The sequence below is a fragment of the Pan paniscus genome, chromosome 6 (assembly GCF_029289425.2).
Source record: "Pan paniscus chromosome 6, NHGRI_mPanPan1-v2.0_pri, whole genome shotgun sequence".
NCBI classification, from domain to species: domain Eukaryota; kingdom Metazoa; phylum Chordata; class Mammalia; order Primates; family Hominidae; genus Pan; species Pan paniscus.
In genome coordinates, this window is record NC_073255.2 from 140,500,310 (window position 1) to 140,524,308 (window position 23,999).

The 23,999-nt window shown below is 34.9% G+C and overlaps 1 protein-coding gene across 3 annotated transcripts in view; it reads right to left on the reverse strand.

Annotated features, from left to right (window-relative positions):
• The window catches only part of RELN (reelin), a 520,521-nt gene that overhangs the window by 167,747 nt on the left and 328,775 nt on the right, over positions 1-23,999 (reverse strand). For all 3 annotated transcript variants that reach the window (XM_003825720.5, XM_055114793.2, XM_063606317.1), the window contains exons 13-19: positions 21,760-21,872; positions 20,223-20,431; positions 19,334-19,462; positions 17,947-18,056; positions 8,193-8,259; positions 3,918-4,151; positions 3,105-3,266 (exon numbers count right to left, since the gene is read on the reverse strand). In XM_003825720.5, coding sequence (XP_003825768.3) covers positions 3,105-3,266; positions 3,918-4,151; positions 8,193-8,259; positions 17,947-18,056; positions 19,334-19,462; positions 20,223-20,431; positions 21,760-21,872 — 1,024 coding nt within the window. The remainder of the gene's footprint in view (positions 1-3,104; positions 3,267-3,917; positions 4,152-8,192; positions 8,260-17,946; positions 18,057-19,333; positions 19,463-20,222; positions 20,432-21,759; positions 21,873-23,999) is intronic.

Consider the following 23,999-nt stretch of genomic DNA (forward strand, 5'->3'; position numbering starts at 1 on the left):
CACTATTATGCCTTAGTACCCAGAGCAGTATCTGGCACATAATAAGGACTCAACAAATTTTTGCTGCATAGTACGTATTATCAGTATATGCCTGATAGAGATGTGAGTACAGAGGCACAAGGAGGTTAACTAATCTCTTTAAGGTTAAGCAGACTATAAGTGCTAATGCCAGGATTTGGACCTGGGGAACTTAGCTCTACAGCCTTGTTCTTAACTTCTACATCGTATCTTTGGGTGTAGGGGGAGTTCCTAATGATTTCACCTCTCTTTGCAAATTATAGTGGCTGGTTAGAATAGCTGTGGAACTGTCTGATCAGAATATTCGTAGAAGAGAACACAGAGACTTAAGTCAACTTTCTGCCTCAATTTTCCTTTTGTTTGTAGGTCCTAACCTCATAGATTTTTTTTTAATGTTTTATAGTAATATGTGCTATTGAATTGGGTGACATATAGAAACAAAGAGGAGACCAAATATAAAGATCAAATTGCTTAAAAAATGTTTTACCATGATATACACTATGGAATTGGATGACATGATAGAACAAAGAGGAGATTAAATATAATAATCAAGACATAAAAATAAGCTAAGATTAGACTTCATAGTAATTTTAGAGTAAAAACAAGCCCTATAATTAAGAAGAAAAGCTAGGATAATTTTAGTCTCACCAGTGATACATAATTTTAAATTAATAAAAATACCAATTAGTTCAAAAGACATTCTAGTCAGTTTGAATTAAAAGACTAACTTATATTAAATTTTTATTAATAACAAGCAGATAGAGTTCCTTTATTTACTGAATGAATCATAGGCAAGCAAATTATTTAAAATAGTTGAGGAATAATAGTGGTTAGCCAACTAGCATGTCTAATTTATGAATCACACTTCATTTTTGAACAACAGTGGCATAAAGAAGCAATATGGAATTCACGGCAATTACAGGCAGCAATTTACACTGAAGGAAATACAGCAAATAGCTAAAGGCATCAAGATATATTTAACTTTCTTATGAAGAATTTACATGGTTTGTATTATTTATCATATAAAATATAATTTGTTATCTAGAATATATCAACTTCCCCTTCTGCCATGTCACCTTTTATTAATATTTGTAAGATAGAGGGGGCGGGAGGAAGAATCTCATGGACAGAGATAAATATATATATATATAGAAAATTAAAGCGTTTTTGCTACCATTACCACGTTCTCCTTTTAAAAAAACTCCACTTTGATCTTAATCTTTCAAGCCATGCACATATCTAATACTGAAAAGCTACCTTGATTCTTAGAAGAAAAATGTTGCTGTCAAATGGCAGGCAAGATTAAACGCGCCTTTGCAATAGCACATTAAATGTGTAATTATTTTTCATATCAACAAAGATTAATTAAATTTCATGATATAGATTGATTACTGAATTTTGCAGCTGTCCATCTTTGTTAGAAAAAATTGTGCTTTAGGCCAACTTAACTTAGGATGGTGATATTTTCTTCATGCTTTCATCATCATTACCTTGATTTTTTGTTTAATTTTCTTTTAATGGTTACTATGGAGAGTCCATGAAAGGTTTCTTTAGGATTAATTTGTCTCTACTCAGTAAGAAAGTTGAGTTTAGCACTAGATTTTTACCTATACAGGGAAAATACCCAATACAGCTGGTGCATTCTTAAAATTTTATAATGTATAACACTTATAAGTTATAATAGATGTTAATCATTATCTGTTACATGCTACTTCATTTTCTATGAAAATAAAAGTTCTCATCTATTTGCAAATACTTAAATATGGAGGCAGTTCTAGGCAAAACTGTAAAATATATAAAATATATCCTCAGTCCCCTCTCTCCTACTTTCCTTAACCCTGTCTTTTTTCCAGGGTGCCAATGCAAACTTTCGTGTCCAAATCCTTCTGTCTTTCTCATCTCCTCATGATTAAAATATACTTCCAGGAAGTGAAATGGAATGTTAGTCCATTTATATGTGACTGTGAATGTAAGCCACAGTATCAACTACTCTGATGGAATTTTAACTTTAAACCTTAATTTTAAGCTTTCCCCATCCTCCTCGTCCCTTGATATTTTTAAAGGAATTTCAGTGAGTAGCTCAATAAGTTTTAGGAGTGGAAAGGATCTTTTAGACACACCTAAAATTGTACCACTAATGGTGTTACTATTCTGCCAACATTGAAAGATAGCCCAGCTTCAAGTAAGACTTAAATCTGACAACTGATACTATATATGCTGAAATCTATACACTAAAGAAAAATAGAAATGGCCTGAAGAAAGGGCTTTAAATAAACCCTAACACCCCATTTTTGCCAGAGACACTATACAGGCTAAAAAATTTCCTTGTATTCATTACTTAAGTATATTACATGTAAATCTTAATAACATATTGGTTATAAGATATATATAATATAATTTATTACAACATATTAAAATATATCACTAGTATTTATCAACAGCATTTATAATTTAGTGCCATATTCTAATCCTGTGTAATAGTTTACATTATAGTTAAATAAGGAAAATAGTGTTAATTACTTTTCTCTCTTTTTTTTTTTTGAGACAGTCTCGCTCTGTCGCCAGGCTGGAGTACAATGGTGCAATCTCGGCTCACTGCAATCTCTGCCTGCCGGGTTCAAGCAATTCTCCTGCCTCAGCCACCTGAGTAGCTGGGACTACAGGTGCGCACCACCACACCCAGCTTTTTTTTTCGTATTTTTAGTAGAGACAGGGTTTCACCATGTTGACCAGGATGGTCTCAATCTCCCGACCTCGTGATTTGCCTGCCTCGGCCTCCCAAACTGCTGGGATTACAGGCATGAGCCACTGCGCCCAGCCTACTTTTCTCTTGATGCTTATAAGCATCAAAATATTTCCCTTAGATCCATATTTAAAACTATGACAATAAATTACTTCAAATGATCAGAAGTCAGTGGGACAAATGGATGGGTCGGCTTGGTAGTTTTTCACTGCAAGACACATCAATCTTTGTGCGCTCCATCTGTCAATGGAAAAATATCTAGAATTTTATACCATTTGAATTATGATTTCCCCAGGAGAAGATTTCACTCTACAACCATTTTTCCAAATGCTTTCCAACATACCTGGGCTCATGATAGCTGAGATATGAATAATGCTCCAGGAGTTTCCAAGTTATCCCATTATCATAAGAATAATGCAACAAAACTCCTTCACCAGGCTGGTCAGGGGCTCTGCATGTGCTCAGAACAGATTTGCTCCCCAGTCTCAGTGTGAACTGGAGAAACCTAGACAGAAATTGTCTATAATTAGTGTATGCATAAACATTTTTAATCATAATGTTCATTTTGGTCTTTAAAGAATTTCAAATTATGTTTCTACTCACCCCTCTTTTATAAAATGTTAAGAAATTTCATTGTTAGATATATGAATATGTGTAGATATTTATGTACATGTTGATATACATATTTTATGTACAGATAGATCCATAAAAATATAACTGGATGTTTATGCACACTTGTATACTATGTACTTGTGTACATACACTTGAAATGCCAATCACTTCTTTACTGCATTATTTATTAGACACTGGGGGAAGGGAAGTTGTAGAGTAAATCTAATCAGCCTCCACAAGCTGTCAAATCAATAAAACTACATAAATAATTAACTAGCTCTTGGCTTAAGAACATAGTTTTGATGCTAACATTTCATATTTTAAAAAACCTAGTCAGTCATTAATATCCAAGTCATTGGTGAGCCTCCTAATTTACTAAAAACGAGGGCAAATTAACTATCAATAAACTGTAGGCTCCCTCCAACCCTAGTTAAAAATGAGAAGATGTCTATCAGAAAAAATATAAGAAATAAAAATTGACAGTATAACTAAATTCAACATTAGTATCTGGTTTTTGTATGTATTCTACCCTGCCTTCACTCACCTGGATTGTGAGCTGTCAAGGAAAGATGTAATTAGCTGACGCCGCCCATCTTTGTTGAAAACCAGGGCCTTACCACTGGCCAAGACACCACAACCAAAGCTGACTTCAGCACCACGGATAGAGTAAAAGTTATGGTAAGAGGAGAGCCTGGAACTGCCAAAGCTTTCAGAAATAAACACTGGGAATGTCTGGGATGCCATCTCACAAGCTGGGCCAGAAAATCCAGGGTCACACCTGAAAGAAATATGGTGAAATTAAATCTTAAACTGTTGGCTGTTTCGGAGATTCTTGAATCTACTTTGGGGAGGAAGAAGTCCAGAGACTAGGATTTGATTGAATGGTAAATGAGGCTCATTAGTCTTTGGAGACTACTGAATCTAAAGACTTGATAAGGGCTAATCGACTGTAAATATTCCAGACAAATACAGTCTTTGCACAGCCCTCCCATAAAAAGCCTACGATTAAAACAGTAATTCAGCAGTTTATCTAAAATACATCTATGTTCATACACATTTCCAACTTAGAATATCTGTAAAAGGTTTATGTATAATTTTATTCATAACACTCATTAAATTTATAAAAGAAACAGCATAAAGCACTTCTAATAAGATACCCAGAATAAATTTTTTCTAAGAACAAATGTTAAAATACATGTTATGTTCGTGATAGGAATTAATTTAAATATTTAGAAACTATTGGAAAATGAATCTATCTTTAACTATTTCAAATGTATAAAGGGAATGTGTACACCCTTGACCTAGATAGATGTCCTTAGCAGAACTGTGTTGCCTCTCAGTGGACTCTCCCAAATTAGTGGCACTTTAAGAAAAACAAACCTTTCCCCACTCCCCAACCACCTGCTTGCTTCTATGTAAGAATGTGCTGTATTTATATTAGCTGACTAGAATATACAGGAGTGCCCCAAGTTTTCTATCAGTGAGAAAACATCATCACAGATGAATCAGCAATGGAAACATCTACGTTTTAAGGAGATTATTCATCAGGAAATAGTTTCAAATTATTTGTTTTTACTGTGCTATTTCCTTCTCACTACATTTATAATGTTGCTCAATTGGTATCTTTTTGAGTGGGGGATTCTCATGGGAGCATTCAAAGCTTGCTGAAGTCTGAAACAAGCCTTTACAAAGCAAGTGTACCAATGAAGTGATACTATGGCATGACTCAGGATACTTCTTTGGCAGTACTACTGAGACTTGGGTCTATGCTGGCCTTTCAGGGAGTCCATGGAATGTAAAAATATGCTAAATCAAATGCCCAGTTTTATGTATATTGGATTTTCTGGGGAGAAGGTCCACAGGTTTTATCAGATTACCAAATAAGTTGGAGCCTAAAATGCTAAGAACTACTGTAGCATGAAGTTTGAAGGTTGTCTTGGTATCTTAAGTAGCATCAATAAGGGGATGAAAGGAAAGCCAATATTTACTGGATGAGCCTTCTTTCACATGTTGTCTAATGGACTTAGACTGAACTTAGACTGAATAGCCAAGTTGTTTCCAAAAAAGAATTTTTTAAATCAGCTAAATTGAACACATTTTAAAGTCAGGAAACTGAATGTGTTTTACCACAGTCACGAATTGGAATTAATTTTCCTTAGCAAGACTATCTATTCCAGAGTGCATTTTAGGGCAATTACATTTTTGTGTATCTTAAATGTGTCTTCTCAGGACAAGTGACTGGGAGAAACTGGTGATCGTTTAGAGATGACTCACATTGGAGTCACTTTCCATTTAGTCGTTTTAAAAGTCTACTTTTAATCAAAGGTTATTCAATTGAGATATAATGCTGATAAAGATAAAGTAGTTTTTTAAAAATAATTTTTAAAAAAAACAAAAAACTTTGTAGTCTTTGTTTCTCAGCAAAACAACAAGGTCACACACATTGGTGATTTCGGGTATGACACAAGGCTCTCCTGAGTCCCAATATGTCTGCTACTAATCCATCTACACATGCTTAAATTTAGCAGTATAGTCACCCTGTAATGTCAGGAAAATCACCCCACTGTTAAGCTACATGGATGACACTCGTGAAGAAAGGGGTTCTAATGCTCTGTCTCCTCATTAGCATCTCTAACAGGGTTGGGCTTATCAGGTTAGTAGTGTGTCCATTTAGAGAACCAGGCCTGGGATTGTACACAGGCCAGAAAGTGTTAGAGGGAACATGAGCGAGTAGAATCTTGATAGCAAATAGCAGTAAAACATGGGGGAGAGGTGGAGTAAAGAGGAGAGAAAAATATAAAGTTGCAAAGGTCCCAGATTCAATGATTTATTTAAAGGAAGTAAGTGGTGTTACATATACATTTCTTTTCTGTGTGATTTTGCTCAAATTCAATAAGGTACACATTGCTGGAAAAGGAGGTAGTAGTCAAACTTTTAGCTCAGCCGTAAGTGAACAAACCCAATGAGTATTACATAAAACATTGTTAGAAATAGGGAAAAACACTAAAGTTCTAAATGGTGAAAATATTCTGTAAAACCTCAGAAGGAGGAAAAGACTGTGACTATTCGGAATTATGTGTCAAAAAAGAACAATGTCCAAAAGCATAAAGCTACCATTTAGATTTCTGTTTGTATCCACCATGGGTGGCATAGATGGTAGCCTTAATGAAACCACTTAATTCTAAGAGGAATATGATACACATAAAATGAAGTCTGAAGTATGACTACTGTAATTATAGCTAGGTCTTTTTAGAAATACCACTTTCTATTTTTTGAAAATAAAAGTTGTCATTCTAGGTAATTTTTTTCCCCAAAACTTTTTGGGACAACATCAGGATTTGCAAAACTATCTGGCCTCATGTTAATTTTATTTGAAATACACTAAGAAGATGGTCTGATTATGGATAATGGATGCACATAACAACTTGAGGAAAATATCAGCCAATGTTTCATAGATCTAATGACCAGTGTTTTGGAATGGGAGTTGGTAGTTTTACTAGAAAACACAGGGATGCATATTCAGTTTTGAAATATAGATGGAAGCTTTTCAATTCTTCACATACTTTATAAAAAATTTCCATTGGGAAAAGTGATCTCTTTGTTAATTAAATTCACTGAAATATAGTTAGAAAGTTAAAAAGCCACACTAATCTCAATGTCAACAAGTGCTTGGCTCTTTTTTTTTTTTTTTTTGAGATGGAGTCTCACTCTGTCGCCCAGGCTGGAGTGCAGTGACACGATCTTGGCTCACTGCAACCTCTACCTCCCGGGTTCAGGTGATTCTCCTGCCTCAGCCTCCCGAGTAGCTGGGATTACAGATGCACGCCACCATGCCCAGCTAATTTTTGTATTTTTAGTAGAGATCGGGTCTCACCATGTTGGCCAGGCTGGTCTCGAACTCCTGACCTCAAGTGATCCACCTGCCTCAGCCTCCCAAAGTACTGGAATTACAGGCATGAGCCACCATGCCCAGCCTACAATTTCTAAATGATCCAGGTTCAAAGCTCTTTTATGAGCTCTCTACTCATTAACTAATTAGCTAATTGATTAATTACTCTTTTTGTTGGAGGGACAAGAAAAAGTAGACTAGATGATCAGCTGTTGAACACTTATCTTTATTACAGATTGCCTGTGGTTTTGGGAATTCCCAGAATATTTTATAATTAAATATTAATATAAGAATGACATAATAAATGTGAATATCCATTTTTTGGTATAAACATAAAATAATTCATTGGTGGTAATTAGATATTACATTATTAATGTATAATTTCAGACTTCATATTCAACAGCATTGTTTTGTAAAATACTTTATAATTTATTAAAGACTCAAATGATTTTCAAAAGTAAACAAGATGCTTAAGTTATATTTAAAGATGATGAATTTGCTTATCAAATCTGCTAAATTTGGTCCAGTCCAGTTTCCTTTAGCATTGGATCTATGGGTCATTACTGATTTTTATAATCATTTACAAAGCATGCTAGGAATTACAATGTGACTCATGAACACCCGAACAAGTTTATGGAAAAGGATGTAACTACAGGCAGGAAAGGCAGCCATCAAGCTGTGAGGAATTCCAATTTGTTCACAAATTCACATGAGGAATGCTAAATTTGTCCACAATTTAGCCTAATATAAAATGTATTAATTTTCACTTAAAAATACATTTGAATTACACTTAAGTTCTAATAGAAATATCCAATTTTTTGTCTTAAAAAGATCCCCGATCCTAAAAAAGATTATTAAATGACTTGAGACTTCAACATATACATTACACACCAAAAAGGAGAAGCATAAGTGTTATTTTAAGATGCTTACTTGCAACCATGTCTAGTGCACTGTCCTCTGCCAGAACAGAATTTGAGACATGACGGGCCAATATAAACTGTGGGAGGGAAAAAGAGAACATAATTACAAAAACATAGAACACTACCAGTACAATTTTGTGAAGTAATACTCATGAAATATGGCCCCTTGTGTGTACGTTGTGTGCAGGAACCCAGGGTGACATATGGAATGCTGTGTGATAAGGTAAGTGCTTAGTTACAAAGCTGCTGAAACAGTCACAAGTTATACAGATAATCCTTTTAAGATTTTAACATTTCATATCAAAGAAGATAGGAGCTTATGATTTGAATTCCTTAGTAGAGTCTATTAGACAATATTAGCGCTTCTGCCTTGAACATTCTACAAAGTTTATTTTCATTAGGTAGAAAAAAAATATTTAAAAAGGACCAATCTGATATATCACAATATGAAGAAGTCACACCATAATTTTCATTTCTATCAGGGGAAAATCTATAACACTGTGGATGACTGTTACATATATTTCTAAATATTAATCTATCCTTCCTGGAAATGAGGAGTTAAGAATATGTTGTTGAGCCTAAAGGCTACTGATTGTTGAATGGTTGGTTCTGAGATACTCAGACTCCAATACACTTAAATATTATTAATTCTTTTGTTAATCAGCAAAATTAACGATATACCAAATGGTGTAAAAGTGGTATTAAACTAATGAGAAATTCAAGATGCAATAAAACCTCATGTGTTCAATTTTTTAGGCATAAGCAAATTTATAATCTGTTGTCATTTTCTTCTCTGTCCTGTAGTCATTTCAAAGTATTTACAAAATTTTATTGTAAAATAAACTTTCCTGTAGCCTATGCTCCTATAAGCACTTAATACCTGCCAATTAACAGGTGGAGTAATTCAAATTCAGTGAACTGTAGGCCAATGGAAAGCTCTTGGTGATGGAAACTGCTGGTTTAGGAAGAGATTAGACAGCAGGCTGAGTCATTAAAGGTATTGGTTTCAGGTGTCAGATAATCCTGGCTTCAAATTCTGGCTTCACTCAGGAAATTCTGATAAGTAATTTATCCTGTCTAACCCTCAATATTCCTGTTCCTTAAAGTGGGATAATAATACTCCTTGGAGGAAATAATTGAAGAAACATATTATGCTTAGCATGGTACCCAGCACTATATGGTTATAATCAGCACCATACTGAGGTCAAGTATTCCTTGACACCCTCCTGTCCTGTTCCTTTGATGTGCTCCACTGTGCACCAAGGAACAAGAAAGGGGCTGGCTCCATTCTTCTTCAGCCTGGAAAAGCATATGGATTGTTTTCCCAGCACACTTGATTTTATGGCTGAAGGAAGATATGCTCTAAGAGATGGGGCACCCATGTCATAGTTCAAAAAGCCTCCATCATAAAAAATTCAACAATAAATTAAGACATTCCAAGTCAATGAAAAAAGTTGCAATTAAGAATTTTATTGTCATCTCTTCCTGCTAATTATGAAGCCATTAGGACTCATAACAGGCTTCTTTTTTCCTAAGAGTGTGAATAGGATAGAATAGCTTTCTTCACTATTATCGGTAATATAGTCAAGTTGAAAAAATGTTTAAAATGACAAGAAATGTACTTTGCTTTAGGACTTTCCATTTGGCTAAGATTTTCAGGGTGATTTCCAAAGTAATTTCTTTACACACTAGCAGAAGTTGACTCTGCCATGAAGGAAGACTATACCTAACAGAATTATGATATTGATATGTTTTTCTCTATTTTTTTCTCTGACATAATTCTAGAATTACATAGTGAAATGGGAGATATTTCATGGTGTTTTTTTTTTTTTTTTTTTTGGCAAGTAAGCACACATTTCTCTTGGGAAGGAGTATGTGTCCTTTTCTTCCCTTGTAAAAGAAGCCAAAGAGTGGGTCCTGTTTCTGTGAAAACCTCACATAGAATGATAACAGAATTAAAGAGATTCTGCACCAGGTTTTGCATTCAACATACCTTGCTAACCATGTGCATTCCATATATCTTTACCCTTTCCCATTCTACTCAAAGCATGATTCCACTCAAAGCATGGGAACTCAGAGGATGTGTAGTGAACACTTTCTGAACTAAAATTGTGTTGTAACAGCCTTCTTTAGGAAATTGAAACATTCTTTTCATAGGCTTACATGTGCTTCATCGCACTCTTAATTTTCTCATATACTTTTTCATTATTGGTTTCTAAACCACTTTGATGATTATCAAAGTAATAAAGGTTCATTATAGAATCCTTAAAAAGTGTGACAGCAAGAAAAAGTCACTCATATTCTGCTATCTAGAGGAAAATGCCTACTCCCTAGAGCTAATGAACAGGTGCAATACTTAAAATGCTATGCAAAATGTTCTACCAATGAAAAAACTCCATTTTAACCCCTTCATCTTGAGATGTTTTTGCAAATTCACTATGTTTATATCCATATAACTCATAAGGTCTTTGAGAGTGGGCCTTCCATTTGTCTGCTTTTTGGATAAATATTGGGAAATAATTCACATTGGTTCATCAGCAAATTATCTTGTCTAAAGTTTTTCTCCAGTTTCAAGAATTTAGTCATTTCTCAATGTCTAAATTATTAAAAAATAACAGACCTGATTAAGACATGGAAAATCAACATTAAACAAGGGTGTGCATTTTCTCCATTTTATAAAATTGACCTCAAATCAGTGGCTATGCTAAATTTGCTTAGCTATTGACATTTTGTCCCTTTTCCTCTCTTTCTCCCTTTCTACTTACTTGTAGTATAAGCCTTCAGCCAACTTATATGCTCTCTGAAAATAGGAATGCTATTAATCTACCTGTAATTAAAATAAGAAACCAAACAATCAGGCAGGGATTCACCATCTTGTATCATGGCTTCCCAAAACTACAACTTCTGTTTGTAAGTCCTTATTAAGGGTGTCTTCCTAAGAAACTGAATTTGTCAGCCTCCTTCTTTGGACTCTCAGCTTCCATGGTCTTTGGGGAGATGAGATCTTGCTATGTTGTCCTGGAGTACAGTAGCTATTCATAGCTAATCTTAACTAACCTGCACATTGTGCACATGTACCCTAAAACTTAAAGTATTAAAAAAAAAGATTAGCATGAGAAAAATGTCTAATTATCTGTAAAGAAAATTCCATCAGACTAACAGTGGAATTCTTATTAGAAACCTTATAAGCCAGAAGAGATTGGGATCCTATTTTTAGGTTTCTAAAGAAAAAAACTGTTAACCATGAATTCTGTATTCTATTAGAATACATAGATGAGATCATAGTACACAATAGCCACAAACTCCTGAAATCAAGTGATCCTTTTGCTTTTGCTTCCTGAGTAGCTGGGAATACAGGCATGTGCCATGCCTGACTACCAAAAACATTTAAAAAGAGTAGGTTGAAAATTATTGCCTCTTCATGCCCAGTACATCACTACTACAATCAGCATTTGATAAAGCCACTACACTAAGGATATCTATAACCAATGAACTCATAGAGAGTCTTTGCCACTGAATGCTCAAGAACCAAGGCCAAATGACCCTACACAGCATACATTATAGTCACATCCTCAAGAGAAAAAAAATTCCATCCAAACGAAAGTAAATTAAAAAAAATAATGAGACAGTTTCTTCAGATGAGAAGGAAGCAGCAGAACAATTCTGGAAGCATGCAAAAACAGAGTGTTAAAAAATCATACTAATTCTGTAAAATGGATCCTAATCAAAATGAAATCCTTGAAATACCAGATAAAGAATTCAAAATATTAATTTTAAATAATCTCAATGAGATCCAAGAGAAAGGTAAAAGCCAACACAAAAACATCAGACAATCAATTCAGGATATGAATGACAAATTTACCAAAGATATAAGTATGTCTTTTTTTTTTTTTTTAAGAAAACCCAAACCCCAAACAAAACTTTTAGAAATGAAAAATTCATTGAAGGAATTACAAAACATAGTTGAAAGTTTTAACAATAGACTAGACCAAGCAGAAGAAATAATCTCAGAGCTTGAATACAGGTTTTTCAAGCTAACACAGTCAGACTGAAAGAAAGAACAAGAATTTTAAAAATGAACAAAGACTTTGAGAAATAAGAGATTATGTAAAATGTCCAAACCTATGAGTCAAAGGTATTACCGAGGGAGAAGAAAAGCAAAAACTCTGGAAAGTCTATTTGAGGAAGTAATTGAGGAAAACATCCCTAAAGACTTGCTAAAGATTTAGACATCCAGATTTAAGAGGCTCACAGAACTCCAGAAAAATACATTGTAAGGATGTCACCAAGTTATATAGTCATCAGACTATCTAGAGACAGTGTGAAGGAAAAAATCTTAAGATTAGCATGGGAAAAATGTCTAATTATCTGTAAAGAAAATTCCATCAGACTAACAGTGGAATTCTCAATAGAAACCTTATAAGCCAGAAGAGATTGGGATACTATTTTTAGGTTTCTAAAGAAAAAAACTATTAACCAGGAATTTTGTATTCTATTAGAATTAAGCTTCATAAACGAAGAAGAAATAGTCTTTCCCAGACAAGCAAATGCTAAGGGAATTCATTACCACTAGACCAATCCCACAAGAAATGCTAAGGGAGTTCTAAACATAGAAATTAAAGATCAATACTCACCATCCTAAAAACAAATGACCGTATAAAACTCACAGGTCTTATAAAACATTTACACTAACGAGACTGCAAAGCAACAAGATAACAACTAACATTATAACAGGAATAAAAACTCACATGTCAATATAGTTCTTGAACAGAAATGGATTAAATGCTCCATTTAAAAGATACAGATTGGCAGAATGGATTAAAAAACACAATCCAACCATACACTGCTTACAAAAAATCCCACCTAACTGGTAAAGACACTTACAGACTAAAGATAAAGGGATGGAAAAACATATTCCAAACAAACAGAAACCAAAAATGAACAGAAACAGCTATACTTATCTAAGATAAAACAGACTTTAAATCAACAAGAAAAAAATAAGACAAACATTATAAAATGATAAAAGGATCAATTCAACAAGAAGAGATAGCAGCAATCCTAAATATATATGCACCCAACACTGGAACGTACAGATTCACAGAACAACTACTACTAGACCTAAGAAAATAGATGGGGTGCAATATATACAATAATAGTAAGAGACTTCAACATGCCACTGACAGCACCATACAGATCACTGAGACAGAAATTCAACAAATAAACACTGGACTTAAATTGGACTTTAGGACAAATGAACCTAACAGACATTTACAGAATATTCTACCAAACAACCACAGAATATACATTTTTCTCATGAGTGCATGAAAGATTCTCCAGGACAGGCCATATGTTAGGCCACAACACAAGTCTCAATAAATTTTAAAAAATCAAAATCATATCAAATACCTTCTCAAACGACAGTAGAATAAAACTAGAAATTAATTCTAAGGGAAACTCTTAAATTACACAAATACATGAAAATTAAACAACCTGCTCCTGAATGATCTTTGAGTTAATGACAAAATGAACACAGAAATTAAAAAAAATTTTGAAATGAGTGAAAATAGAGACATAACATAACAAAACTTCTAAGATATAGCAAAAGCAGTGCTAAGAGAGAAGGCTATAACCTTAAATTCCTACATAAAAAATAGATCACAAAGTAACAACATAATATTGCACCTCAGGGAACTAGAAAATCAAGAATGAACCAAATCCAAAGCTATCAGAAGAAAATAAATAATGAAGATCAGAGCAGAACTAAATGAAATAGAGACCAAAAAAAAAATTCAAAGGATCAACCATATGAAAAAGTTGTTCTTTTAAAAGGTGAACCAAGTTGACCAATCACTAGCTAGACTAACCAAGAAGAGAAGAGAGAATATTCAAATAAGCAGAATAAAAAATGAAAAAGGAGACATTACAACTGCTACCACAAAAATATAGAAGATAATCAGTGATTACTATAAACATCTTTATGTGCACAATCCAGAAAACCTAGAGAAAATGGATACATTCCTGGAAACGTACCTCCTCCTAAGATTGAAGCAGGAAGAAATAGAAATCCGGAACAGACAAATAACAAGTAGTGACACTGAATCAGTAACAAAAAATCTCCCAACAAATAAAAGCTCTCAGGACGAGACTAATTCACAGCTGAATTCTACAAGATGCACAAAGAAAATCTTGTACCAATCCTGCTAAAACTGTTCCAAAAATTGAGGAGGGAATCCTTCATAACTCATTCTATGAAGTCAGTATAAACCCGATACCAAAGCCAGGCAAGGACACAACAAAAAAGGAAAACTGCAGATCAATATCCCTTATGAACATAGATGCAAAAATCCTTAACAAAATATTAGCAAACTGAATCCAACAGCACATCTAAAAGATAATACAACATGATCAAGTGGGTTTCATTCCAGGGATGCAAGGATGGCTCAACCTATGCAAATCATCTTAATAGATGCAGAAAAGCATTTGATAAAATTCAGCATCCTTTCACAATAAAAACCCTCAACAAACTAGGTGTAGATAGAACATACCTCAAAATAATAAAGGCCGTATATGACAAACCCAAAGCCAGCATAATATGGAATGGGGAAAAAGTCAAAGCACTCCCTCTAAGAACTGGAACATGATGAGGATGCCCACTTTCACCACTCCTATTCAATATAGTAATGCAAGTACTATCTAGAGCAATCAGGCAAGACAAAGAAATAAAAGGCACCCAAATTTGAAAATATAAAGTCAAATTATCTCCGTTTGGTTATGATATGATCTTATGCCTAAAAAATCCTAAAAAATTCTCTCAAAGACTCCTAGATTTGATAAATGACTTCAGTAAAGATTCAGGATATAAAATCAATGTACAAAAATCAGGAACATTTCTATATAACGATAATAAACGGAAGATAAAATCAAGACGTCAATCCCATTTACAATAGCTACAAACAAAATACCTAGGAATACATTTACCCAGGGAGGTGAATGATCTCTACAAGAGAAACTATGAAACACTGATGAAAAAAAAAAACTGTAGGACAAAAACAAATGGAGAAACATCCTATACTCATGGATTAGAAGAACCAATATGATTAAAATGATCACACTGCCCAAAGCAATCTACAGCTTCAGTGCAAATCCTATCAGAATACTAATGTCATTTTTCACAGAATTAGAAAAAAAAATCCTAAAATTCATACGGAACCAAAAGAAAGTGAATAGCCAAAGCAATCCTAAGCAAAAAGAACAAAGCTGGAGGCATCACATTACCTCACTTCAAATTATACTACAAGACTATAGTAAACAAAACTGCATGGTACTGGTATAAAAATAGACATATACATCAATGGAACAGAATAGAGAGCCCAGAATAATGCCACCTACAGACAGCCAACTGATCTTAAACAATATTCAAAAAAACATACACTAGGGAAAGAACACCCTATTCAATAAATAGTGCTGGGAAAATTGGATGGCCATTTGCAGAAGAATGAAACTGGACCCATATCTCTTACCATACACAAAAATTAACTCAAGATGGAATAAATACTTAAATGTAAGATATGAAACTATAAAAATCCTAGAAGAAAACTGATATGGTTTGGATTTGTGTCCCTGCCCAAATCTCATGTCAAATTGTAGTCCCCAGTATTGGAGGAGGGGCCTGGTGGGAGGTGACTGGATCTTGGGGGTGGATTTCCCCCTTGCTGTTCTTGTGATAGTGAGTTCTCACAAGATTTGTTTGTTTAAAAGTGTGTAGCACCTCCCCCTTCACACTCTCTTCCTCCTTCTCTGGCCATGTAAAACGTGCCTGCTTCCCTTTGGCCTTCTGCCATGATTGTAAGTTTCCTGAGACCTCCTAGCCATGCTTCCTGTACAGCCCATGGAACTGTGAGACAACTAAATCTCTTTTCTTTATAAATGACCCAGTCTCAGGTAGTTCTTTATAGCAGTGCAAGAATGGATTAATATAGAAAATCTAGGAAAAACTCCTGAACACTTGCCTAGGCAAAGAATTAATGACTAATAGCTCAAAAGCACAGACAACAAAAACAAAAACAAAAAGACAAAGGGGCTTCAATTAAGCCCAAAGTTTCTGCACAGTAAAAGAAATAATCAACACAGTGAACAGACAACCTACAGATTGGGAGAAAATATCTGCAAACTATGCATCTGAGAAGGGACTAATATCCAGAATTAACAGTGAACTCAAATACCTTGACAAGAAAAAACATATAGTTCCATTAAAAAGTTGACAAAGGAGATGAACAAACAGTTTTCAAAAGAAGACATACAAATGACCAACAGGTATATAAAATGCTAAGCATCACTAATTATCAGAGAAATGCACATTAAAACCACAACGAGATACCATCTTACTCCAATCAGAATGGGTATCACTAAAAAGTAAAAAAATAACAGATACTGGTGAGGACGTGGGGGAAAAGGAAACTCTTAGACACTTTTGGTGGGAATTTAAATTAGTAAAACCTCTGGAAAACAGTATAGATATCTCTCAAAGAATGAAAACTAGAACTACCATTTGATCCAGCAACCTCACTACTGAGTATCTACCCAAAGAAAAAGAAATCAGTATATTAAAGGGAAACCTTTACTTGTATGTTTATTGCAGCACTGTTCATAATAGTAAAGTCATGGAATCCACTAAAATGTTCATTAATGGATGATTAAAGAATATGTCACACACACAAACACACCATGGAATACTACTCAGCCATGAAAAAGAACGAAATCGTGTCTTTTGCTGCAACATGGCTGGAACTGGAGGCCATTATCCTAAGTGATATTACTTAGAAAGTTGTAGACCACATGCTCTCACTTATAAGCGGGAGCTAAATAATGTGTACACATGGACATAGACAGTAGAATAATAGGCACTGGAGACTCAGAAAGGTGGGAGGATGGAAGGGGGGTGAGGGATGATAAATTACGTTGTACTCTATTTGGGTGATAGTTACACTAAAAGTCCAGACTTCACCACTATGCAATATATTCATATACAAAACTACATTTGTACCCACTGAATCCTTAAAAATAAAAATAAAAATAGAAAGACAAAAACCAAAGAGTTGGTGATTAATAACAAGTATAAGAAATGTACAGACATGCAACCCAAGAGCTTAAAATATCTTCTGTCATTGTCATAAGTGGTATCGACTTTAAAATGATGCAAAATTCCAAAAATTCACTTGAAAATGAAAGAAAGATAAAAGATTTAAAAAGGTATATATCCAAGTTTTCTTTCTATACTATTTTCTGAAAAGGAGGTAAAAGTTTCACTAGTTTTTTTAGAGATGATGTTTCCTTCTGTGTGTTGTCTGCATGTAAAAGAAAAGCATTCCAGACGTTGTGGTAGTTACTAAGAGAAGAATGGGTCTTATTTTAATACATGCAGTATGATCAATATTTATGTTAATTTTATACAACATTCAAAGAAAATGTTAGGATATCCTTTGTCATCAACTGTGAATTTCAGTTTCAAGGTTTTATGCATTTTTTATTTATGTATGTTGAAACATTCTAGCATCTAATACTGCTGACTTCACTGGCTTTTTTTTTTTTTTTCTGATTGCACATCCCCGGGCTTCTAACAGAATGCAAAGGAGAAATGGAAGAAAGGGTGTTTAATGAATTGCAAGACCATAACTTAGAAATGTGATTAAGTCTGTGCTGACGAACAAAAGCACAGGAAGACTCTACATCAATGGCATGTGATTATGACAGGCATAAACACTAACCATTATCAATTGCCCACATGTTTCCAAGGATTGGTCCTGTTTGTCTCCAGCGAATCCTGGTGTTCCGGGTTAGTGCTGCGTTAGGAAGGGGAATTGTTATTCGGTTCCACCTGCAAGAAATTTAGCACAAAACCATCTTCACAACTATGTTCATATCTTTAGAATCTATTTTACATGGTTTTCATGTTCTAGCTTCCGTGTGCTTGGAAAAGCACTAAAGTTTACCAATAAACTCTTTAAATTCACTTGTGGAATTTGTTTGTGTCTTTAAAACAGACATACAATTTGTAAAAACACCCACGGCATGCCAGAGCAATGGATTTGTTATTTTACATTACTTAAACATTTTTTAAGTTTTAATTTATTGTTAGAGACAGGGTCTTGCTCTGTTGTCCAGGCTGGAGCGCAGTGGCACAATCATAGCTCACTGCAGCCTCAAAATCCTGGGCTCAAGCTATGCTCCTGCCTCAGCCTCCTGAGTAGGTAGGACTACAGAAGCATACTACCACACCCAGCTAATTTTTATATCTGTAGAGACAAGGTCTCATACTATGTTGCCCACACTGGTCTCAAACTTCTGACCTCAAGAAATCCCCTTACCTTGGCCTCCCAAAGTGCTGGGATTACAGGTGTGAGTCATCATACCTAGCCAATTTATTCTTAATAGTGAGGGATATTTAGTTTTTATATATTCTTTTAAGAAATTTTTCCATCAATGCTCAGACCTTAGATATTATCTTATGCTAGGCATCTGTGCAGAGATGTACTGCTAATTAGCATCAATTATTTTTATTTTTTGTTCTCCCCTAGCCCTACACACATTTAAAAGGGGATAACAAAGAAAATAATTCCCAACTTAATTTTGCCATTCTTGCAAATATTTTTACTATTCTCATAATGCTTATTCTGTAATGTGGCAAGTATTTTATATAATCATCTTTAATTCTCCTAATAGCCCCCAATGAGGTATATTAAATCTTTAATCATACAGAAAAAAGTGGAAAGTCAGGGAGAGTAAATATGATTACACAGAATGGAATCCAGGTCCAATTTCAAAATTTAACTTTCTTCCATTTTTTCTATGCTGCATTTCTCTATAAGTAGCGTGGCAATAACCACAGAACTGCCATATAGAATTTAAGTTCATGCAGTCCAAAATATAAGTCAAGTACATAAAGAATGAATGGCCTTACAAATGGTAATTGTAATCTTGCATCCAGTTTACCAAAGATACTATCTTTCTTTCTTTCTTTTTTACAAGACCACTTTTAAAGAGGTTAGGCTTCTTACCTATTATGACAGAAATGCTAATTTCAGGATAACTCTTTGATTTTTATTCTGCAACATGGATTCAAGTATTTCAATATCTCAGAGAGAATGTACTCACCCACTGTAGTTTTCAGAGGAGTAGACAGTGCTGTGGGGGAGGTGGGGTCCAGCACAGATCTCAGGTAAGCATTCAGTGTGAAGGAGGGACCAGGAGCGCCCATGGTTGGTAGAAAACTCCAAGCTGACACTAATAAAACCAGAACAAGCACACACAAAAGGTGGGGAGGGTAAAGATAACAAATAAAATGAAATTTTCAACTCTGGTTAAGTACATTAAACAACTGTAAAAACAGTGTAAAATTTTTTAAAGATGCTGTTTCCTAAATGATTGTTTTCTCTTTCACTAAAGTCTGACCAGCTTTCAAAGGGCAATCAGTTAAATTACTGCTATAAACAAACTATGTTTCAAAGACAACAAATGGTAACTTGAGTTTGTGCTCTTGAGTTTGATAGGTGGCAAGGCAATTACCATGTCTCACACTGTCACTTCATCCTGTGAATGTGACACCGACAAAATTCCTAGAAAAAATATGAGCAACACTTGGGCAAGTGAAACTGAGAAGTCATAGCTCTTGAAGTGCTAATTGATTTCCATGCTTATTATTAGCAGGTCACCAGCCGACAGGAGGTCAAGCTTTTTTTCAGTTGCTTTTTTTTTTTTTCTCTCTTAGCAATCTGTTGTAATGGATGGTTGCCACAGCACATGCAAACACCTCTGATACCTAAGATCAAGCTCTTAGAATGAAGCCATTCCTACTTGAAATCTATCCAATCATACCCCTCATATTAATTGAAGGACTTTTCTTTTGGCAAAAGTGTGTTATTTCATCAATGAGTATTTTACTTAAAATGCAGTTAAAACTCTACCTAGAAACTACCTCTTAGTTAATAGCCAAATCTGCAAACTCATTTTTAGTTTTGCACACTTACAAAATAGGGCTTCCTACCTGTTACCAGGCTGATGCGTTCCACATCCCAGATTGATGGAAAACTGTATCATGTGAGACATTGTAGAAGGGAGAACAGGCAAGACATGGAAAAAGTCTACAGCCCAGACATTCCTATTATGTCCTTGATGGTTCTTTTGCCTGAGACAAAATTTGGTAGCAGGAGTCTGAAGTTCAGGATTGATGACCACAGAAACCAAAGACGGAACCTTTCAAACAAAGGAGACCAGAATCACTCAAAATCCTTTCTAGGCTAGTCCATGTAAATTCTCCTAGATTTGACCTAATGAACGCTATCTACATAACTGCCATTTATTAAGCACCAGGACACGTCCTTTGTGTTGCATTTGTTATTTCATGAAGAAGATGCTATCCTCAAGGAGCATTCGATTTAGTGACTCAGAATTCTTCCTGTGCACGAGGTGGGGGTCTCTGCGTGTGTTTGATCAGGCTCTCCCTAACTGAAGATAAACTGATATAAGGTCTTTAAGAGTTATCTAAGCATGTGTATCCATTTTATTTAATTAGCACAAGACAAAGGCAACTTGACATTTATACTTTATCATCAGTCCTCTTTGAAAGTGGATTGGTATCAAGCTAAGGGCTTTCCAAACTAGTATTGTGAAAATAGGACAGAAACAACCAGAGCCAATGAGTCAATGCATTATAACTCACAAAGCTGATTTGATATGAGGCATGAAGATGACCACGGCAGGTATAGTTCTGCCACTGCTGGAAATATCGTCTTTTATGAAATCCCAAATGGTATAACTTGGGTTACCCTTGCACGTGGAATGTGCTGGATATTCACTCGGTTGTTTCCCATTCTAACCTTGATGTTTGTTTTGTCTTTCTAACTTAAACCCTGAAATGCTAGATGTTAGCTGCGTTTAAGCTTTTAAAAGTACTTAGGGTACCATCAGTGCAAAGAAAAGGCTAACTAATACTGAGTATGTGGGTGTGGCCTCAGCACAAACAAATCTACTTTTACAAAAAATAATTTTACACTTTATGACGAGTATCTCACATAATTTTGAAGATGTTTGCAAATAACCAGAGCTAACACCTGTTCTATATGCAAAGGGTAAAGAAAAAAGGCCAACCTCAATCGGTAGCTCTAGTTAGCAAAGAAAAAAGCAAAGATAACCTGTGCTTCTACAGTGTCTTCTACCCAGGAGATCTCAAAATGCTGGACAAATACTCATTATGACTGACAGCAAGTGCATGAGGGGGCATAATTAGAGTTACATTTAGGGCTTTCTTGGGGACAAGAATAACTGTCAGAGTATTGGGTTCTGCCTTACTGTCTGATGGACTGTAATTCACTCTTCCTTCCTGATAACTCATTTTTCATTTGTATTAGGAAAAAAATATGAAGGTTAAAATGTCTATTTCACTTTTAAAGAAACCTGGCGACCTCTGGCCTGTCAGAACAGGGATGTATCTTCTGCATCTGGAGTGGTCTTTGTGGTTTTGACTTGGGCTTGTCCAGGGTGGTCTGAGGTGGTCTATTTGCCACACAGACTGGCATGTGTACCTTATATGAGGAATAGGAAAGGGTATCCAGTGTTATATGCTCTTTTCTTCCTTCAATTTTTGCATACAGGATTATGTCATTTTCATGAGAATTTCCAGGGTCACAAATTCCTCCTGCACAAAACAAAAATTTTAAGTTGCTAGTACCAACTAGCATCCATAAACATATCAAATATAGTGTTAAATTTCAGAATGAAAAATCATTATAGTACCCAGATGTCACTTAAGAATAACCCTAAACAAAGGTAAACAGACTCAAGGAAATAATTTATAACGATAGTTCAAGTAGGCCATGCTAAAGATCAAAGACTTGACATTTGTGAAGGCCAAAGTAGCTATTTGCTTCGTGAGATTACTCAAATAATTGTCTACTTTGAGCAGCAACTACACGTCCATGTTCTAACTCACATTAAAAAGATGTGTTCTGCTTTTTAATAAACTGTTATTTCCTTAATTTGAGGTTTTTATGACCAATGTTCAGAACCTGTTGGTTATGGTTTTAAAACAAGGGTGATGACTTCCTGCATCAAGGAATTCTGAAGTAGTGTTAGTCAAACTGTTGCACATAGTATCTTTAATATTTTAGCATATTATTTGTACTTTAAATGCAATTTGTTTTACATTTTTCATTTTTATATTTGGTACCTCATTTGATTGTTAGAAGGTACATAGAGTATTTTATTCTCTATTACTCTACTTTATAGTCATGGAAAACAATATGCCATTGAAGCTGAAGAGCAATTAAGATCATCTTGATGATGGTACTGAATGACAGAGCAGGTACCTGAAGCTAAGATCATGTAAATAACTAGTGGAAGAGCCAGGGGTACATGTATGTCTTCTAACCTATTATTTTCATAACTGCATTCCATCAATAATTCTTTTTAAAATATCTTATTTTGTAGAGATGGGGTCTCCCTATGTTGCACAGGCTGGTCTTGAACTCCTGGGCTCAAGCAATCCTCCTACCTTTGTCTTCTAAAGCATTAAGACTGTAGGCATGAGCCACCACGCCTAGCCCCAGTCAACAATTCTTGCTACTGTTTGCTTCTATTAACTGTCTGTATAACCTGAATATTAAAGGATGACATGTCTAACTAGAAGCCTCTCTTAAGCCACCATTATCCTTCATAATAGTACCAACCAAAACAGCTGGGACTATGGGCATGTATATGTATTTCCTGGCAAATATTCTATCCCTAAGTCCCCATATTTATAACACTAACTTCTTTTTCTTTTATTACTGTCTTTCTAAAATTCCTTCAGTTCCTAAATCACCACCATCAGTGTTAATTTTTATCTACAGGCAATTGCTGTTGCTAATACTCTCTGGTGACAGTAAAACAACATCAACATTCTAGAATAAAACTACCCTCTGAGAGTTAATCTAGTAAAATACACAAATAATGGCTGAGACTTAGCATTTGATATTAAATAAACTAAGAAGAAAGTGTCAATTATTTGTAAATGCCTGGGTCAAACTCGACCTGAGTAATTGGGTCTGATCTTGGGGAGAAATGACTGATATGTGATATTAAGCGGGAAAGCTAGAACTGAATTAGTACAATAAACTTCATGAACAATAGAAGGAATATTAGACAAAAGTAGATATCAGAGGGCAAGACTTTCATAGGATGTCCATACACTGGGTAGGAATAGAGAAGTCCTTAATGACCGAGGCAAATCTTGAGGATTCATTTGCAAAATGTGTCCCACAGTGGAACAGGATGCATCAGGCTATCATAGTTCTGGAACCGCTGCCATTAAAATTACTGGGTGATATATATCTTTTTTGATCCCATAAACATTGATTATTCCCTCATGCTTAGCAGTTAAATTTCCATAGTCTATTGATGAGAATTATGATTTGTTCATAAGCCTCCTCTGAGCTTAGAGCATGAGTCAGTCTCCAATTTGTCAGCTCTGGAGTAATTAAGAAAACTCATTTTCTGAATCTATAAACCTGAGACCTGTACAGTTGACTGCAGTAACCTCATTAAGGTCACCTATGAGGCCCATTCTGATTGACCAGGTGTCTTCTCTATATGACACATCTTATTTCATCTCCCGCAATGCAACAACTTTTGATGATCTAAATTAATAATTTAAATAACAGATGATTTATATTTGGCTTTGAAAATACACTATTGGAATTATGTTGTGCAAATATTCTTAACTAAATTGTCCTAGGTGAATTCTAAAATTATTTGGCATATCTGAGTATACATCAGTTGGAAGCAA